Genomic DNA, 19,806 nt, shown 5'->3' on the forward strand with positions numbered 1-19,806 from the left:
AAGCAGTGGTATCAACGCAGAGTACTTAAGTTTTCGAGTCCCGTGATACGATTAAATAATCGTGAATAGCCTCGGTATGGCCGTGCCAGCGGCTTGCACGCGATTCAGTGACAACTACGATTTGAAGGAGGAATTGGGCAAGTGAGTACCGAAATTTTTGCATTTATTCGCATGTCGGAGCAAATAAGTGAAATACTTTTACTTCGCTTACGCATGCCTGCATTCATATTCTCCGTCTTTACTACCAACATATTTCTATCACCTCATCAATTTCTCTCCTATCTCCCTAATAAAGAGCTATCTCTTCACGGCAATGAAGAAGATAGAGCTCTGCGATTCGTCCATGCTGGCGTTTGCGATCGAAGCATTTTTTTTCCCCACTGAATGATGGCGTGTTCGCATATTTTTCGCACGCGCAAGCACGTATCATACATAAAAGCTGTTGCGATCATCGTATTTCGTGAATTAAATCCATAGCAGATGATATTGTGTGATCGGCCATAATGGTTCCCTGCGAAGTCTTTTTCCGCCTTTTTCTTCCCTTCTCCGTCTGTACCCGTTATCTTTCACATTCTCCCGTCCATTCTCTTATCTTTATTTCTTCTCATTTTTCACTTCTCTTCCGTGTGCGCGTCTTCCGTCTAGCTCTCACATCGTGCGAATATATGAGTTGCTCTCTGCTTTTTCTATCTTTCTCACTTGTACATGGAAGACACTCCGCGTTGCATTTTGTCTATATTTAAGCGCTACGGGCCGTCTGTTCGTGGCTCAGTCTCTATATATAAAGCGTCAGGGCGTCTGTTATTTTCCGCCGCCTTTTCGCGACGCACGTTGACTCCGCGTTGTAGGACAGATAGCAGGCACTAGCATCATATGGATTTGTTACCGAATCGATATTATATCGTCACGCCGCCTTTTACCTTCGCGTTACTACCCTCTTTACTACCCTCTTCTCTCTCCGTCCTTTCGCCATCTTCTTATCTATATCCATTTCCGTTTTCCTCGTCCTTCTTTCTTCTTTTTTCTTCTTTCGCCTATCAATGTATCCCTTTGCTTGTTTTATTCTCCTCGTTCTCTTTTTCCCCTTCACTTGCCATCCCTCTTTGCCATCTTCTGTCGTAACATGAACGACCGCAGGTGGTTGCAGTCTTGCATACTGTTATTCTTAAATGTTACTAGATCCTTTCCCACCGTTATTATATAAAGTGTTAATCGAAAAAGTTTACGCTATTTACAATGCGTAATAAATTATCAAATGTATAAATTATATTAGTATTAAGTTAGTAATAAAAATTAATAGGTATTAACGCATTATATAATTAATAACAGATATGTGTACGTATATATATATATGCGCGCGCGTGTGTGTGGGTGTGTATTTTTTATTGCTAAAAAATATTTTTATTGAGAGATTTATATTTTCTAACATATATTATTTTATAGACATGCATAATCTTTTTATTTGTATAATTTTATATTTATATAAATCTCTTAGAAAATAATAATTTTAATAATAATAATTTTATAACGATTCATCTGCATAAATGTTTTCCTTTATAAATTTCGACCATTGAAGTTGTTTCCCCGTACATTTCACGCCAGCATGACAAGATACGGTAGAAGTAACGAGTCCTTAAAAAATCGATACTCGGATACATACGTGATAACATCTCTGCAGTTTGTATCCATTTTACGCTTTCTGTATAGAGAATTGAATGGATATTTGACAGATAACTTGATTATTTTTCTAACACACATATTTATAGTTTATTCTTATATATTCAAGATCATCTTTCTTTAAGTACGATTTTAAGATACTACATGGATATTGTATTAGAATACTATATTTAATTGACTGGATGGAATCTTAAGACCATATTTAAGACCGATTTTGATTATAAGACAGACTGTGAATATAGATCTAACAATAAGTCGCATTTCGAAATAATGTGTGTCTATTTCATGAATACTCTCTCATGTTCCTTTTTATTAGAACATAGTACTTTGTACCTCGCTTGTATTTTTTTGCAAGAAAGCGATAAGCTATTCTAGCCTTACTTTATTGCATTAGCTCTTTCAACCTCACTACCTTTTGTGTACAATAAAAATTATCTTAGCACGTAAATTTTCTTTTATGTGATAGTAATAGATGAAGTAGATGATAAAATTCGCTTGAAATATTTGGCCATTGCGAAATCGCGGTGATACTTCGAGTTAGCGTCTTTAAAGACAAATTAGGAATTTTTATTTTATATAACAAACAGAAACTTAGAATTTTTAAATATTATGCATTCTAGCTTTTAATACCCATAATTAATATTTCTAAATCACATTATATTACACGTTCCATAATTATATATTACATATAGAAATATTCTTTATACTTAAACATATTGTATATTACATAATACAAAAAATATCTTTTTTTCTCTGCCAAATAACAAAATTGCAAAAGTGCAGTGGTATGTATATATCCACACCATTTGCGATAATACAACATATATAAAATATGCCAAACTGATCGAATATTATTTCTGTATTGCAAAATTAAAAATTTCTATATTCATATTAATTATTTAAAATGACTATAATATTCCTCTATGCAAAATGTAATTTTTGCAGATGCATTATTTATAATGTAATAATGATTTATAATATTCGTAGATAATTAGGATTTAACTTGCAATTTTTTTTTGCACAACATCGTGAGATGATGCATCGTCAGATATAGTAAACTCTAGAACATATCCAATAAATAATATATCCGTATATTTTTTTCAAAAGATTGGTATTTTTATAATTTTGAAGATCGGCAGTTTTTATTGAGTAATTTAAAAAAGCGAAAGTTTAATTAATATTTCTCTCATATTTTTGCCAAGCAGAGCTTCAGTAACGGTATAAAATTTACATGACCTTTTTAAGTTTTCAGAAACAAAAATTAAAAAAAAATTTTTTTTATAAATATTCAATGTTGATATATATTTTTAATTTAATTTAATTGTGTTTAAAAGAAACATATATAGTTTGGAAAATAGAAACGCTGAAATATAGTTGTTTCAATTTTATATTATTTTGAGAGAATAATTGAGATAATAATAATAATTAAAATTATAAATATTTGTTTTATTAATTATTATTAAATAACCATCCTTTTCGTTTGCTTATGTGTGTTTATTTATTCAAAATTTTCAATTTATTTATTGCTCGATAAAATAATCGTGCATTTTTTTTATAAATTTTGTATAACATCTAATAATCTCAAACTTTTTTGCACGATTTGACTAGATCAGCTGATAACAAATAATTGTGTCATGCCTCGCCGTGAAAAATCAGTACTCGAACAAAAAGAAGAAAAACGGTATTTTTTAATCTTTTGCGCATAAAAGTATATATGATGAGGGTGAAACACAGCTAAGGTGACAATATATGCCATCAACGATATTGTCATCAACTCCAGCCTAACTTAAAATTTTTTCAGTAAGATTGTATCCATTAAAAAATAGATAATTTTTTCAATATAACATTTTTAAAGATGTAATAAGATCATATGTATACTGATAAAAATAATAGTGCTAATTAAAAATTTAGAAAATGCCAAAGAACCTGGCGCGTCTATGCAATTATTTTCATATTTTATTTTCATTAATATTTTAAATTATAAAAAAATATGTTACTATACATCAATAACTTTTTTTTATTATGACAGTCAAGACATATTTGACTGTTATATAATATGATTAAATATAGCCTACAATTTTCACGTATTCTGCTTGATTTTAATTAATAAAATACTTTGTCATTAATAATAAATTTTTATTATATCCTTTATAATGTTATCTTCAATTGATATAGCCAAATTTTTTGTATTACATTTTTTTTACATTTTGCTCTAGAACACACAGCATGGATCTTCCAAATCTAGATAAAATTTTTGTTTTTTGCTATATGAAAAGGGGAGAAGGAGAAAGAAGATCGAGATTAGAAAAAAAAATTAAGTTCCAATTATCAATATATACGTATCATTAGCCAGCCTTAATGCTTTAGTGAAGTAGATACTGGCAGTTCTTTATAGGTTTCTAAGACTCCATGTTGTGTGTTTATGTAACGTTTTGTGCTATAACAAAAGAAAAAGATAATTGTATATTTTGTCGCACTTTTTGCATTTTCTGTATTTATTTTTTCTATATATATAATTGCACGGTAAAAGTAATTATTAAATATAATATTAATTTTGCAAAATGTTACACAATTACTCAATTTTATTTTAGATAATTATATTTCAACACTTTACACATTTTCTTAAAATACTGAAATATAATTATTAGATTATTTTTTTTATTTTGTATAATTATTTTAATAATTTAGAATTTTTTTAATTCAAAAATGCGGATACTGCAATTAATATTTTTATATCTTAACATTTAATACATAAAATGATAAGATAAAACAAAGCGAATTTATTGAAAAGCCAATTTCATTAAAAAGATGATATTTAGCAATTAGCCTCTTCTCTCTCTCTCTCTCTCTCTTTCTCTTATATCTATTTTCTATTTTATATATTCGTATAACTCATCATTTTTTTCCGTACGCTAAAAGAAAATGAAAAATACGTTCACGCTGTAAATTTTATAGCTCATAGAATTTAAATAAAATAAAAATTTTCGAAAATGCTATTAATATGATAAATAATGGATTTTATGGTATCACCAGCTTTAACAATTTGGTATCGCTAGGGCATTGTTGAGATTCCCGAAAGATAATTTGGCTTTGCCGCTGCTTTAGAAGCGAGTGACAAGTGGAAGCGTGCAATCTAAAAATAATGGCACTTTGGTATATATGTATGCGTGAGAAGTGCCAAGGTTCATTTACCGCTCGGAGAAGAGAAAATGAGAGACGATAGACGTCTTCTATATTTCTTCGAATTTTCTCTCGCCTATCTTTCTCGGCTATTCTTGAGCGACACCTTGCGAAAGCAATGAAGTCGTTAATTGCGTGCTATGTGATACTTGCCCCTTCCCCCCCCCCTAAATACTACCTAAAAAAACATTTTTTATCATTTTTTCTGGCAAACTATAGGTAAAGCATATAATAAGAAAACCTATAAGGGCGGAATAGAGCAAAGAGGCATTGTTAAAAACAATAGCAAAGATCAAGGCACTACAAATGGGTGTCTCTCTCTCTCTCTCTCTCTTTTTTTTTTTTTTTAAGAAATACAATAGAAAAAATACAATCTTTGTAAATATTTAATTAATATTTTTATTAATTTAAAATATGAATTTTTATGTTTTATCTTTAAAATTAAAAAAGAAATTATTTTTGTTAATTATAATTATGTGAGATATTTTTTACCGGGGATCCGAGGGAAAAACGCCCTTTTCAGTATTTTGAAAAATTTGATCTTATAATTATAATCATTTAATTAATTAAAAATTGATGCAATTATTAATTGTAATATCAGTAAATTTTTATAAGCTTCAACTTCTAATAAAATCTTCATCATATGGACATTTTATATTGATTTAAGCAAACACGGGGCGTATTACATCGTTTCTCTCAAAATAGTTACGAAAAGATCCGATAACACATGTAAGTTTATATGATCATATAAAATTACATATGTTACATTATAGATCTATTCATAATTCCAATTATGCATATTTATATCTGGCCATATTATATCATTTTTCCCGGATATTTAATGCTACATGTGGATCGTATAGAATTGAGAATTTATTAATAAACTTCATTAAGCTACTATTTATTGTAATTAAACGTGCTATGAAATATTCTTTGAAGAACTACTTGCTTCATCTTCGTCGAGAGCTCAGTCCAAACCGAACAGAAATAACATTGAGCCTTTGAAAGACCTTATGTATTTTTTTCGCGTAAGGCATTGGCCTCGTCAGATACTTTCCTCCCTTTTCTATTATTATTCTATGTAAATTATAACGCAAATAGATTTATATTAATAAATATGATCGGAAAAGAATTACCAATTTGAAATTAGAATGCATAAAACATGATGAGTCGATGTCGACGGCTTGTTAGTGTTGTGTATGTAAGTGGAGATGGATGGGTGGATGAATATATTAGAGCTGTGATGTTGTTGTGTTGCATCCTTTGCCTGTACTCCACCGTGGAACCCAAAGTATCGACCGGTTAAAGCCGTTGTCACTTGTTGCCTGAACCGGCCAATCAACCTTGTCGACGTTCAGTCCTTTTATCAATAATGAGTTTCTTATATTTTTCATTTCTGTTACTATTTTTTATTTTTCTTATTTACTCTTAGACAGAAAAAAACATTCAACGAAACGAACGCTCGAAAGGGATCTTAAGTAATGTCAATTACTTAAGTAATGTCAAATATCGATATGCATTTTGTTCTCACTAGTGTTACATATGCCTATATTTGTGGATCGAGAGATATTCTCCCCATCGATATTAATGCGCTATTATATATTTTTAAACCGTAATGAAATAAATATAAAATATGTTAATGAAGAATCTTGGAAAAATCAAACAGCGATTGGAAAAATCTTACGAATATTTATGTTGATAGTAATCGAAAAATTATAAAAAAGGCTGCGTGTGATTATTGATTTTATTATTAAAAAATTATTGCATTCTTCTATTTATTTAAAAATCATAATTGTCCCACTTCAAACTCATATAATCCAGATATGGTAAAAATCGTCGGAAAAAAAGTTTGAACGTAAAGATACCAAATCACTGGCGATCGAATAAAATGCATTTCCGTTTGTCATCAAATCCTACTTTTATCAGATTGACGGAATATCGTCATCTCGATGGTTGTCAATCAGCTTAGAAATTCATTGCATCGGATGTCAAAGATAGTCCATAAAATGTTCCGAGCAATCGGAATATTATCGAGAAAAAACGATTCTATCAATGTACGTCTGGGGATGTTTAAATTTAATAAAATATTATTTAATATAATATTATCTTGCAGTTATAAGATTAAATCTACAATTATCATTCTCGGAATGCTTAAAGTAAAAGGATTTAAAAAAACCTTGCATTCTCTAATGTAGAAAAATTTAAATTATGCATTGGTAAGATTTAAACGAGAACTATTTTTCTATAAAAGATAATGGTTAATTTTTTTTTTTTAAATAGTATGTAATTTCAATAAATAGTTTTATTTCTTAGATTTGGATCTTAGGAAAAGAAAAAAAAAACAGAATATCTAAAGCTGACTTTTATAAATTATAAATTTTTGCTTCTATAAGTTCTCAAAATTTTATTATAAAATTAGAGTGAAACGAATTGCGGTGAGTTTCTTTGAAATTGCATTTTTAGATGCATCTCTCTCACGTTAGAGAAAACGGCATAAAAGATGTAAACTTTATTTTTTTGCCATGACTTTATTTTTTCTCCCACCGCAGGCGAGGAGAACGATAAGAATGTTGAATACCATGGAACTCTATACAAAAGTATCGCAAGCATTCGCCATTTTCTATTATTGCACCCGTTGCATATATTGACTGATCGACACAAAATAATGCGGCTTTAAAATAAAAATTAAATATAAAAAATATATAAAAATTAAAGAAGAGTTAAGCATTCGTCATTTTGGCTGAAAATATTATCTTTGTAAAAGCGGTTCTTAACGAACACGCAATACCAACAAGAAAGACAAGATAGGCAAGAAATGTGATAAGTTAATGGAACGAAAATCGATAATATTTATTATATATACGAGATACACTGTAATCCACTTAACTATTGTATCAAAATAAATTATCAATAAATTAATATTGATTTTTTATATAATTCAATTTCAATATTTTTATGTATAGGATGCCTAAGAAATTGCAATTTTTTTATATCATATAATCTGTTCATATGTAGGGCACGGACATAAAAAATAAAGACACTTCTCTTATATAATTGAAGTCCAAGCTATCAACTAAGCCTACTAAGAATTCGATCGGCTCAACCATTATTGAAATCCGATAATCTAAGATATTTTAAACTAGGTGGTTCGCGCATATACATATATGGTAGATACTCAGCCTGGCTATCGTTGCACGTGACTTGACGCTAGATACTATCGTGTCTCTTGATAACCGGATTTATGTATGCAATCAATTTCATATATATTCGTAATTAAATATAAAAAATAATAATCCCAAATAATTATTATATAAAAAATTATAAAGATAAATATATAATTTAATAAGAATTGTTTGTACTAGAATATTAATATTGTAGAATATAATATTTTCCTACGGTAAAAATGAAAATAAAAATTTATGAAAGGTTTTATACATTTATATAAATACTAATATGTCTGCTGAATTTTGTGCATAGTATATTATATAATTGATATATACATATATATATGTTATTTTCTGAAAAAATATATTTAAAAAAAAAGAATTTTTTTTTCTCTTATCATTTTCATAGAATACAAAAAAAAAAGCAATCGTTATATATTGATTGAAGCTATTTTACAATGGTGCCAAATCTTTTCTCGAATTTTGCCTTGTAATGACGACCGATAGATAAACATATGCACGCACATCCGCTTAATTCTTCGTTAAATTAATTTGATTACTTTTTTATTTTTTATTAGACACACTAAACATTATACTCTGTTCGACGGATAAAGGAAAAATTAAACTTTTACATCTTTGTTCTTTCAAAATAACATTTTTTTTGCACAACAATTTGTTTGAAAAGGGGGAATATTTTGTAAACTTTTTTAAAGAAGATATTCTGGTTTTGCGAACGTCGCTCAGCGATGGAGGGAATTTAGATCTCTCAACGGATGTCCGTTTAACAAGCAATCTGTAGTCATTGATTTGCAGCCTTGATCAACGGCGTTGATGAAATTTTAACAGGCCAAGATTTCCTCGGCGCCGTGCATGCGGTTTTCCATATATAGGTAACCAGAGTGTTACGTGAGGGGTGGATGGAAGACAGAAATCGTAAAGATTTAATTCTTGGATAGTTAGAGACGGATATAAATTCTACACGATTATGAATTTCGAGGAAAAGACTTTATACTTATATTGTAGTTTCAAATTGCAAATGTAACCATTGCTTTGTCAACCGTGTTTTTTCTAATTAATTTTTTGTTCCGACATTAAAATCTTCCCTATTATTACTTTTACCCCCTCTCCATCTCATCTCGCCATTTCTTTATTTTTTCTAATTTTCTTTTTAAATCTTCCCTCACATACAATACTACTATTCTTAACCTTCCTTTCCTATTCTTATTCTTTTAGTCACTATAATCCCTCTTTTACTGTCTCTATTTCTCTTACATCTAACGCTACACCTCTCCTTATCTCCTCATTACCATCTCTTCTATTGTTCTTTCTTTCTTGTTCTGTCTAATCGCATATTGCATTCACTACTTGTATCTTTTCGGTAATTTTTTCTGTATCTTTAGCCACCCTTTTCTATGTCTCTACGAAAGTCATCCTACTCTTCGATTGTCTTCCAGTGTCTTTCATTTTCCCCGAGTCAAGTTAATTGGATTACCAGTTTCACTCACAGTAAAATTTTACATAGTGATGCTGTTATAAACATAAAATATTTCTCGGTATAAATATAATTAATTATAACTGACAATTATTGAATTTAATTCAACATGGTATAATGAAGATAGTTGCTCAAAATTTATTATATTTTCATAATATTTGAAACTTTAAGAAAAATGTTTTTGGGAACGTTTCAAAGAACGTTTTCGTCATGCTTTCTCCGTAAATAGTTTAAAAAATTAATGTTTCAATGTCTCTTCTTGTCGAATACACTTCGTTAAATATAGCTTAAATATTTGTAATTGAACTAATACTGTTAATAATTGCATCCAAGCTCTTCAACTTTTTCTATTTTCAGATATTTCATAGCTTGTTGTAGCAGTTTTGTTTCAAGAAAAATAAATAATGCTAAGAAATAACTTATCTGTTATATATATTTAATATTTGAATCGTATGCCACTGAGCATCCTTTAAAATAATAATCAACAATATTTTAACACAATAATAAATGTTCATCTTAATGATTGTTTCAGAGGTGCCTTCTCTGTGGTTCGACGATGCGTGCAAAAGAGCACCGGTCATGAGTTTGCTGCAAAAATCATAAACACTAAAAAGCTCTCGAATAGAGGTAAGTAATAGTCAAGTGTCAAGAATGTCAATTGAATCTTAATCGGATTGAATATTCGAGCATTCGCATTAGTTTCAATTTGTCATATTATTATTCAATAAATATTGTTTCGACAATAAGTTATACCGGATTTTAACAATCTTTTCTTGTTTTAATTTTTTCATTTTCTTTATTATATATGTATCAAAAGTTATATACGATAGGAACTTTAGAATATTTAAGAAAACAAGATCAGGAAGATTTTCAAAAAATGATTGCGAGATTCAGACATATAACAAAACTCTGCAATAAATTTCAGATGTATAATAAACTCTGCAATAAATTTTGGCGAACGGAAAAAGAGTATGTGCAGGATATGTCAGGGAGAAGTCAAAACTTTAGAACATTTAATAACAAATTATATCGTAGATAGGATATATGAGAATGAATAGGATAATATGAAAACGAATCAATGATTTTGGGGAAGAAGAAAAAGGAATTAATCGAATGAAGAAAATTGTAAGGGCAAGGCAAGACAATAAGATCATAGAAAATATAGAGGGAAAAGTAGCTTTATAAAATAAGTTTAAAGATAATCTATTATAGGAAAATAATTAAAAGTTAGCGTAATATAATTTAGCTATCCAATCAATGTTACTAGATAAAAATTAATTATAGCTTAAGAGGCATTGTTTTATGTCAAATGGCGGAGATTGAGTCCACTTTACATCTCGTGTGTGTGTGCGCGCGTGCATGCGTGCAATATCAACGACGAAAAAAGAGTGCATCTCATCTTCGCCTTTTGCTGAACGACCCGTAATTCGCAATTACTCGAAATTGCATAATTTCCTGCCGCGAAGCTGGCGTCACATTTGTTTCCGTTCCTCGCTTTCTTTTTCTCTCATTCAATTTATAGCTATTTTCTGCGGCTATAATACGATGAGATAAATCTATCCTTTGACTACGCTGCGCCAGACGAAATAAAGAAAACGTTGAGAATTTTTTCGAGATTTTTGAAAAAAAGATATTAATCTCTTGATAGATAATTCTTAGCATAGTAAGATAGAAATAACAGCGAAACCTTGAAATAGCGTACTGTATAGAACACTCCGGACCGTTGGACAAGGTAAAATAAAAAATGAATAAAAGAGGAATTTTTTTTCTATATTTCATTTTACTTTTTTTTCCACCTGCATTTCTCTTCCTGTCTATCTTGTTCTCTCTCTCTCTCTCTTTTTTTTTTTACTCTCTTTCGCCCTCTCGATTACGAACCGTTCACTTGTGTGATTCAATTCTGATTACGACCTTGCTCCAGTGACCTTTCGACCTAATGGAGACCGCAGCCTCTGCAATATGGCGCGTACGGGCAACAAATAAATCTCGTGTCCTAGATAGAATGGGGGAGAAGTGTAAATAAGTGAACCATGCAAGTCGATTATTAGGAGTAGGGAAAATTCTTCGATTTTCTCTTGATTGCTTATTTTATTATGATTCCCCGTTATTCTCGGTTCTGAGACTGCGCAGGCGCGTGGGACATATATGTAATCTTGATCTTTGTACTTTCATTGAGAAATGGTATTTTTGCTCCTTTTTTTCATCGTGGCGCACGTTATGGCATACGTTATGCAGTTCTTCTTTAGCTTTTCAAATTATCCAGGTGTAATTCTACGTGATAGAAAAGGTTGCTTTTGCATTTTTTTTTATTTATCTTTTATTACGCAATGCTTCATTCTCGTAGCTAACAATAGATGCTTGATTTGCCTATGCAAATTGATGCACTAGCGATTGAATACAGAAAGAATGCCAGCTGATTAAAAAAGTACAATTAATATAAAATATATAATGATTAACGGAACCACGATCTCGTTTGCAATATTATTATCTATTAAAATTACTGACTTTCACAAATACCATTTGCGATAAAGCTTATATATATATATATATTTAAAATTTTTTCGAAATATTTTATTTTTTTACGAGAGAATTTGGCGTATATAAGAATTTATATAAAAAAATATTTTTTGCGCGAACATATTTTGAATCGGAACGAACAAGCATATGTCTGTGAAGAAAATCGTAAATAAAATGAGATATCTTTATTGCCGTGAAGAAAATAATATATTATTATTCCTGATAGTTTTATCATGCATGACTAATCAAGGATGGCATCGCGCTTTCTCCGCAACGGCACGGCCGTATCGGGATCTTGCATTAACGAGCGCGACGAACGGCAATTTTTATTACTGACGCTTCCGTGACATTCGTGCTTCATCGGATGAGAAGCGTGTAACATCGGATGAACGCTTCCCAAGGATCGACTTTACGACGGAAAAGATCAACCTTCCGACGATAAGGCGCTTATGCGAGCATTCGAAGGACGCGTCCTGGTATTTCTCTTTCCGATAGAACTTTTATGAAACGTGTTTGCCGGATAAACGAGATTGATTACGTTATTTTTGCCGAAATGCGATCTTTCCAAGGTATTACGTCACATAAATGTTTCATAATTCAACAATTATGTATTTCTTAAGTAATCGAGTGTCTTACGCTATTTAAAGTGAATAGGATTTACAATAATAATTAGTAATTACAGTAACGATCAATTTTTATATCCATAATAATTATAATATCGCGCATATTCGGTAATGAATTGCTCATATTTTACAATTTTTTAATTAAATTAACATTGTGCAAAATGCAGATATAAAAAAATTTATACATTATATACATAATTCTTATAAAGATGCATATATATATATATATACACATATATTTGAGGACGTGTTGTAGAAGGCTCTATAGCGAGATAAAAATAAGAAAATACTTTTTTACTAATAAACCTGTTTGCTGCGTAATCTATTGGAGATGATCCGCTTGAACAGCACGAGTACGTACACGCGTGCGTGTACGCGTGCGTGTATATAATATATATATATATATATATAGTGCAACTTTTCTCTCGTATTTTTATTTTTTCTTATAGGTACATATTATTATAGATCGAATATAATTACGAGTATTAAGTGAATAATGATATTTGTAAAAACTGTTATCCCAGACACAATTTTATCGATTAACGGACTGTCCCCATTAAGGGAACACCAAGTCATAAATAATTTGTACGCGAAAGAAAATTGATTTGTTCTCCCTTATTAAATCAGAATGATTTTTAATATTTTATCATGGATGAGAATTGACGGATGTTATCGATCAATGCAATTGCGGAGACATACGCCTTTATAAAACGCGTAAAATATAACTCGCAGAATTATTCAAAGAGATTGCATTATGTAAAAGTTTTTGTTACTCAATTTGATTTTTATTTAAAACGCAGTGGCTCGAGATATGTACTTTAAGACAATATGATAGTTTTTAAAAAAGTTCGAGAGAAGAGATGAGTAAGTGTAAGAAATAATTGTGAACAGAGTTTGCGTGCGTGCGTACGTGTATGTGTGTGTGTGTGTGTGTGTGTGTGTGGGCGCGCTGTGCACGCAAGCTCAATTTTTATATAGAATATAATATAATATTCAATTAAATAGAATATAATTAAAATTACTTTTGCCGCGAGAAATTTGGAAAAAGATTGATAGAAAAATAAAGTTCCGAAAGTGATAACGTTTCGTAAATGTTCCAATTAATCTGCACATAATTGAATTCTATCTCACTGCTATATCCAACGTTATTCCGCTCAATCTCAAAATACTGCAATTTCACAAAATTTGTCGGTCAATTTACGCGTATCTCGTTGCATTAACAAGTGCTTCCTGAAAACAATTCTTGCGTCATAGGATTATTAAATTATTCTAAGTTACAATAACAATTAAATTATTCTAAAAAAAAAGACATGTAAAGATAGTTCACACTTGTGTTTGACAAAGAATTATACGAATGAAAATTTTCTGATGTGGAAATAATTTTCTAACATAAGTAATGATTTTTTTTTTTTTTTTTTTTTTTTTTTTTTTTTTAAATTGATCGGCCGTTTAATAAGTATATAAAGCAAATATTTATTTTTTACTTCCCTTGAAGTAATTTATGCTTATAGTATTTTTGTGTAATTTAATTTATATTGTTAAAGTTAGTAACATCGAGTTAATTAATTTATATTTAAAAAAACAATAGTTAGAAATTATATAAGATCTGTCACACGCTGAAATAATTTAAAAACAAAAACATAATCATTTTGATAATTTTACATATGTTGCTGATCATTAAAATTGCATCTATATAAATAAATATATAGATAACGACATAACAATGTAATGTATTTATAATAATGCAATGTATACAGATTTCTTTCATATGATGAAAGAACACACACACACATATACACTGAAGAGTGTTCAAATGCGAAGCATATATATATTACACCGTATATATATTATAATATATATATATACATATATATATATATGTGTGTGTGTGTGTGTGTGTGTGTGTGTGTGTGTGTGTAATTTTTTGATTAATTTTTATCAAATAAATGCAATTGATAACCGGCTTAATATTGCTTTTTATAAGCCTTTAATTTAATAAAATTATTCTGCAATATGTCTGCAATCTTTCCATACCGTATAGGTATGTGTTTGATTGTTTTTAAATTATTGATATACTATTTTATATATTTAATCAAATATTTCTTTATTGTGCAGATTTTCAAAAACTTGAGCGTGAGGCGCGAATATGTAGAAAACTGCAACATCCAAATATTGGTAAGTCAATTTTATTTCTCTCAACTTTTTATGCAAATTGCGATCGTTTCAATCGCAATATATTAAAGATGGCAAGAAGCTGTCTCACCCCTATCGCATTTACATGCTAATTTTACGGCACATTATGGTGAAACGAATGATTTTCACATGACACGATTATGTAGTATGTACATGTAGCAGACATTCGCGAATAGATACTGCTTCGGAAATATACCCTCTGCGAATCATTGCTTATATGTTTAATGATAAATTACAAAAATCGAGTATAAAAATCAAATATATGTATGTATGTACAATATGTACCTACACATACATACATACGTGTAGTAGAGTTTTAGTAATATACTAGCTACTTCTTTTGTTCGTCATACTTTCAGCAAAGTCATTTATGTATTACAATGGGTCATTCTGTATAGGTGTGTGTGTGCGTGTGTGTATGCGTATATGCGTGTGTGCCCAAACAGGTCGACGTCCAAAAGGATCGTTCTTACTCTCTGTTAGTAAATTATTAACTCGACGATCCTTTTAAGTAAAGTAACTTAATTCTTATTACATAGAATAGGATTTTCTATCTCGGGACGCAGGAAAAAGAACGGATTAATTAAATATTAAGAGATTTTAATTATAAAAATTTGGTTTATTCATTTAAGTTAATTAAAAGAGAAGTAATACGATAAATTATACATACATTTAATTATTATTAAAATTGTTTAGCTATTATTAAAATTAATATATTATGAATGTGAGTGTGTATTTATATGTGTTATTGTGAGTGTTATATGTATAAGTTAGATTTATCAATCAGAACAACCCGAAAAGATTTTACGTTAGAATTTTTAATTCTGATTGGTTGTTACAATGGTTAATTGAATAATACGATAAATCAACTCAAAATGTCTTATAAAAGATAAAAGTATAAAATTGGATTACCTCAAAAAGGATCGTGGAAGGGGAGAATTTTCTCCAGAGTTTAGATCGAAATTGCGATCGGGATATTAAAGGGACTGTTTATTAAGATCCATCTTGCAATCTACAGGGTCGCGCTCTATACAAAATATGCCCTAAGATATGGGAATTGTGAGAAAAGCGAGAATCGCGCTAAAAGACGTTTAAGGAACCGATTTTTATCTGACTCCCTCTCGCGATTGCCTGACTCTTTTTCGCAATTGTCCGACTCGTTCCCGAAATCGTATGAAACAATACTCATTCGAAATCGTGTGAGCCTCTTTGAAAATTCTTGCGATCCTTCTTCAAAGTTATGCTATTTAAGATGTTGAAGGGAAGGAAAGGGGAAATTGTTGAGGATAATATTAGAAGGCGATCTCGGAGGAGAAAGAAATCGCTCAGGGGTGAAATTTTAGGATGAGAAATCCTCAGAGAGGGGGGGGGGGTGCTCAGGAACGGAAATTGGAGAATATCAGGGGGGAGAGCAGAGAAAAAATTGTATCCTGTATCGATAGTGTTACTGTTATTAATGGTAACTTTAACGTTAATATTGCCATTTCCTATACGTTATTAATAGTAATGTTTATGTTATTAGATAAATTAAAATTAGTTTGCTTCGTCAACCCCCCGAACCAATTGCTTTTTCACGTGACTATTCCCACTATTCCGCGTATGTGCTTAGAGACCGTCCGCGATTTCTGATGTCCCTGCTCGGGATTTTCCATTAAGAAAACGATAAATAAAACAGTAATTGAAACAGTTAGCTTGAGAAAAAATTGAGATTTTCGTTAGTTAATTAATAAACTAAGGTGGCAATTTTTAACAGTTAAATAATAATATGTTACGTTCTGTGAATAATGTATCTTCTCCATTCTTTTCATTCATCCAATGCTATACTACGACACTATTAAATGTATAAATTTTAAGAAATAAATCAAATATGAAATCTAAGCTCAAAGTGAAAATTACCTAAATTGTATACATTAGAATGAATAAATATCAAAATTATTATATAAATATTTAAAAAATATAAATTTTCTTTAAAAATTTATAAATATTATTAATATTATAAATATAAACTCTCTAAAATATTAATTTAATTTCTTTTAATTTAAAAAATATTTATTAATAATATAAATGTAAACTTTCTTTAATTCGATTTGTTAAATAAATCTTATGTCAGTTAATAATCTCTATAGGAGATTTGTATATTGAATATTATTTGATTTTATCGAGGAAAGAAGAGAATCTATAATAAACACAGTTATAGATAAAACAGATACATAACTAAAGAATGGATCAGTTATTATTAATAGTGAGATATGTAATTAGTCACATTATCCTTTTTAAGATACGTCTGAAAATAAGAATACGAAGCTATTACAAGTAACTTTATGTTATCATCTTCTCTGTTACAGTGAGATTGCACGATAGTATACAAGAAGAGAATTTCCATTATCTTGTCTTTGATCTGTAAGTATACTAGAATTGTTATTATTATTATTAGATCTACTTCTTATGTATGTTTTCTTATATTCTCTTTCGATGGAAAAAAGAAAAGGAAGCACGAAGAGACAGACTATTACTGTGCATTTTATAGAATTCGAAAAATAGTGATTCTCAAATCTAGAATGATCGTAATGAGAACGCACAATTAACAAGCATTTAACGGCAAACAATAACACGCCAAATTGTGGGTTCTAATTGCAGATAACGATCCTTTATGCGATCTTTTAATATTATGGGGACGAAAAAGTGTCGTGTCTGATTTAATTTTTATAGGAGATTAACGCAACCCTGCTCAGTTACAGATATTCGTCACGTTGTGACTTGCGAGGTGCATAAATCTTCCCAGATAGCAAATGCATGTCAAAATGACGTGCGCTTGCTATCTTCTTTTTTTTCTTTTTTTTTTCTATATACATGACACGACACTGTTAATTTACTAATGCCGCCAATTAATTCACATGGGTCATGAAGGTTTTTAATTTCGTCCGTTCATCTTTCGTTCAATTTTTTTGTCATTGACGCCACGTAACATTTTCGACTCTACTCATTGAATTTTCACTGCTCAGGCAATTAATCGCTTTTAATTTTGAATAATTTGTACTTTTTTTATCTTGTTTTTTTAATTCCAAAATTTTTATTGTCTTAGAAATATTACATTTCTGCAAATCATATTTATTATTATAAATGATTGCTTAAATGAGAGAGAGAGAGAGAGAGAGAGAGAGAGAGATTTTATTACACAATGTTTCTGTCGTATTTTGACATAATAATTATCTTTATGTATCATATAGTTAAATATTATATTAGTATTTCTGTTTATATACATATATTATGTTACGAAAAATCTTGAATCCTTTTATATGAGAGACTCGAATATAAGCGATTTTCTAAAAACAAGCTTACGCGTTACTATTTATCAAAAATTTTTGTTTTCATTTTATCTGCGAAGTTAAGTTTTACCTCCTAAGTTTTGCCACTCCGCAGATTTCCATGTGATTTTGCAACACGTTTGCGAAATAGAATTGAAACGTAAAAACACCTTACAGAGTCACCGGCGGGGAACTGTTCGAGGACATCGTCGCCCGGGAATTCTACAGCGAGGCCGACGCCTCGCACTGTATTCAACAAATCTTGGAAAGCGTTCACCACTGCCATCATAACGGAGTCGTGCACCGAGATCTAAAAGTATGTAGAGAAAATTTTTGCTGAGGCGAACTGCGCGCATGCAGAGCCGACGTTGAAATAAATCGAGCAAGCGTGTCCGCGTAATCTATTGTATTTTTCCACATAGCACCTTCGTGTCTCATGTTTTATTTATTCTTTATGATTTCTACGGAATGTCCCGCGCACGAAAACTTTATAGATTAAAAGAGGACAAGAAGAGAGGGAAGATACATTCGACGATGGCAACAAATCTATCATTTTTTTATTGCAGCCCGAAAATTTACTTCTAGCGAGCAAAGCAAAAGGGGCGGCTGTGAAATTAGCGGATTTCGGTCTGGCAATTGAGGTACAGGGTGAAGCACAAGCATGGTATGGTAAGTTGGATTCAATTTTGCCAGCAAATTAATCCGTCGAGACTTCAGCTTTTATTGTCGATGACGACACGATGCTACTGCGGGCAATTCCTGTGAATAGGAATGATACGTGCACGATTATGATACACGGTGACATTTGAACCTTGATTAGTGACACAAATATTCGGATCGTCCCTTTCCACAAAGGGATTATTGTGCAGGATTATCGTGGCGGATAATTACGCTTTGTTGACTGGCTATATTTATTTGAGATTGTAACAACTTGAAAATGGCTGAACAATCCCTACATCAGCTTTTAGATTGTTAGTGTTTCGTGTTAGAGATTTGCTAGAATGCAAAATCATCGAATATTTCTAATTCTTTGCATTAATTGATCAAGTTTTTATAGTCAAGCTATTTTTATATTAAAATATCAATTTTTTATTTGAAACGCGCAAAAAATTTATTATTTTATATACATATATATATATATTACTGTCAAATTCCGAATCTTTTTTGAAACGCGATTTAATATACATGTGGAAACGGTGTGGCTAATAAATGTAAAATAACCCAGAAATCCAACGTTATTGCTGGCGTAATATACTTCCAAAGACAATCATAGACGTTTAATTAAGCAGCCGGTACTTCGACTGCACCAACGACCAACTCGATTCGCGTTCTGAATGCAATCATAATGATTACGTGACAGTGCGCGCTATCAATTAATTATACGTATGATAGAAATGTCATAAAAACGATTAAAGTAGAAAATCTTTTAATAATACTGATGACTGTACGATTTAGTTATTTGTGTGATTATTAATTAGAGAAATATTTTTTTTTTTTTATTCTCCTCCCCTCTTCTGCCATCGTCATCGCGTTTGTGCGCATTTTTCGATATGTCGTCTTACAAAAATTATAGGAAAAAGATCTCGTAAATTGCGAAAATAATATTTATCGGCTCTTGTCACATATCAATAAATTAGATGTAAGCGACAATACAA

The 19,806-nt window shown here is 30.4% G+C and overlaps 1 protein-coding gene across 14 annotated transcripts in view; it reads left to right on the top strand.

Moving 5' to 3' along the window:
• The first annotated feature begins 31 nt into the window (after positions 1 to 31).
• Camkii (Calcium/calmodulin-dependent protein kinase II) overlaps positions 32 to 19,806 on the top strand; it is a 70,935-nt gene continuing 51,160 nt past the window's right edge. For all 14 annotated transcript variants that reach the window (XM_070302809.1, XM_070302810.1, XM_070302814.1 and 11 more), the window contains exons 1-6: positions 32 to 141; positions 10,046 to 10,140; positions 14,769 to 14,828; positions 17,192 to 17,246; positions 18,329 to 18,467; positions 18,718 to 18,820. In XM_070302809.1, coding sequence (XP_070158910.1) covers positions 77 to 141; positions 10,046 to 10,140; positions 14,769 to 14,828; positions 17,192 to 17,246; positions 18,329 to 18,467; positions 18,718 to 18,820 — 517 coding nt within the window. In that variant the 5' untranslated portion in view covers positions 32 to 76. The remainder of the gene's footprint in view (positions 142 to 10,045; positions 10,141 to 14,768; positions 14,829 to 17,191; positions 17,247 to 18,328; positions 18,468 to 18,717; positions 18,821 to 19,806) is intronic.

The sequence above is a fragment of the Polyergus mexicanus genome, unplaced genomic scaffold, assembly GCF_030449975.1.
Source record: "Polyergus mexicanus isolate NDT 795.1 unplaced genomic scaffold, iyPolMexi1.0 SCAF_10, whole genome shotgun sequence".
Classification (NCBI taxonomy): domain Eukaryota; kingdom Metazoa; phylum Arthropoda; class Insecta; order Hymenoptera; family Formicidae; genus Polyergus; species Polyergus mexicanus.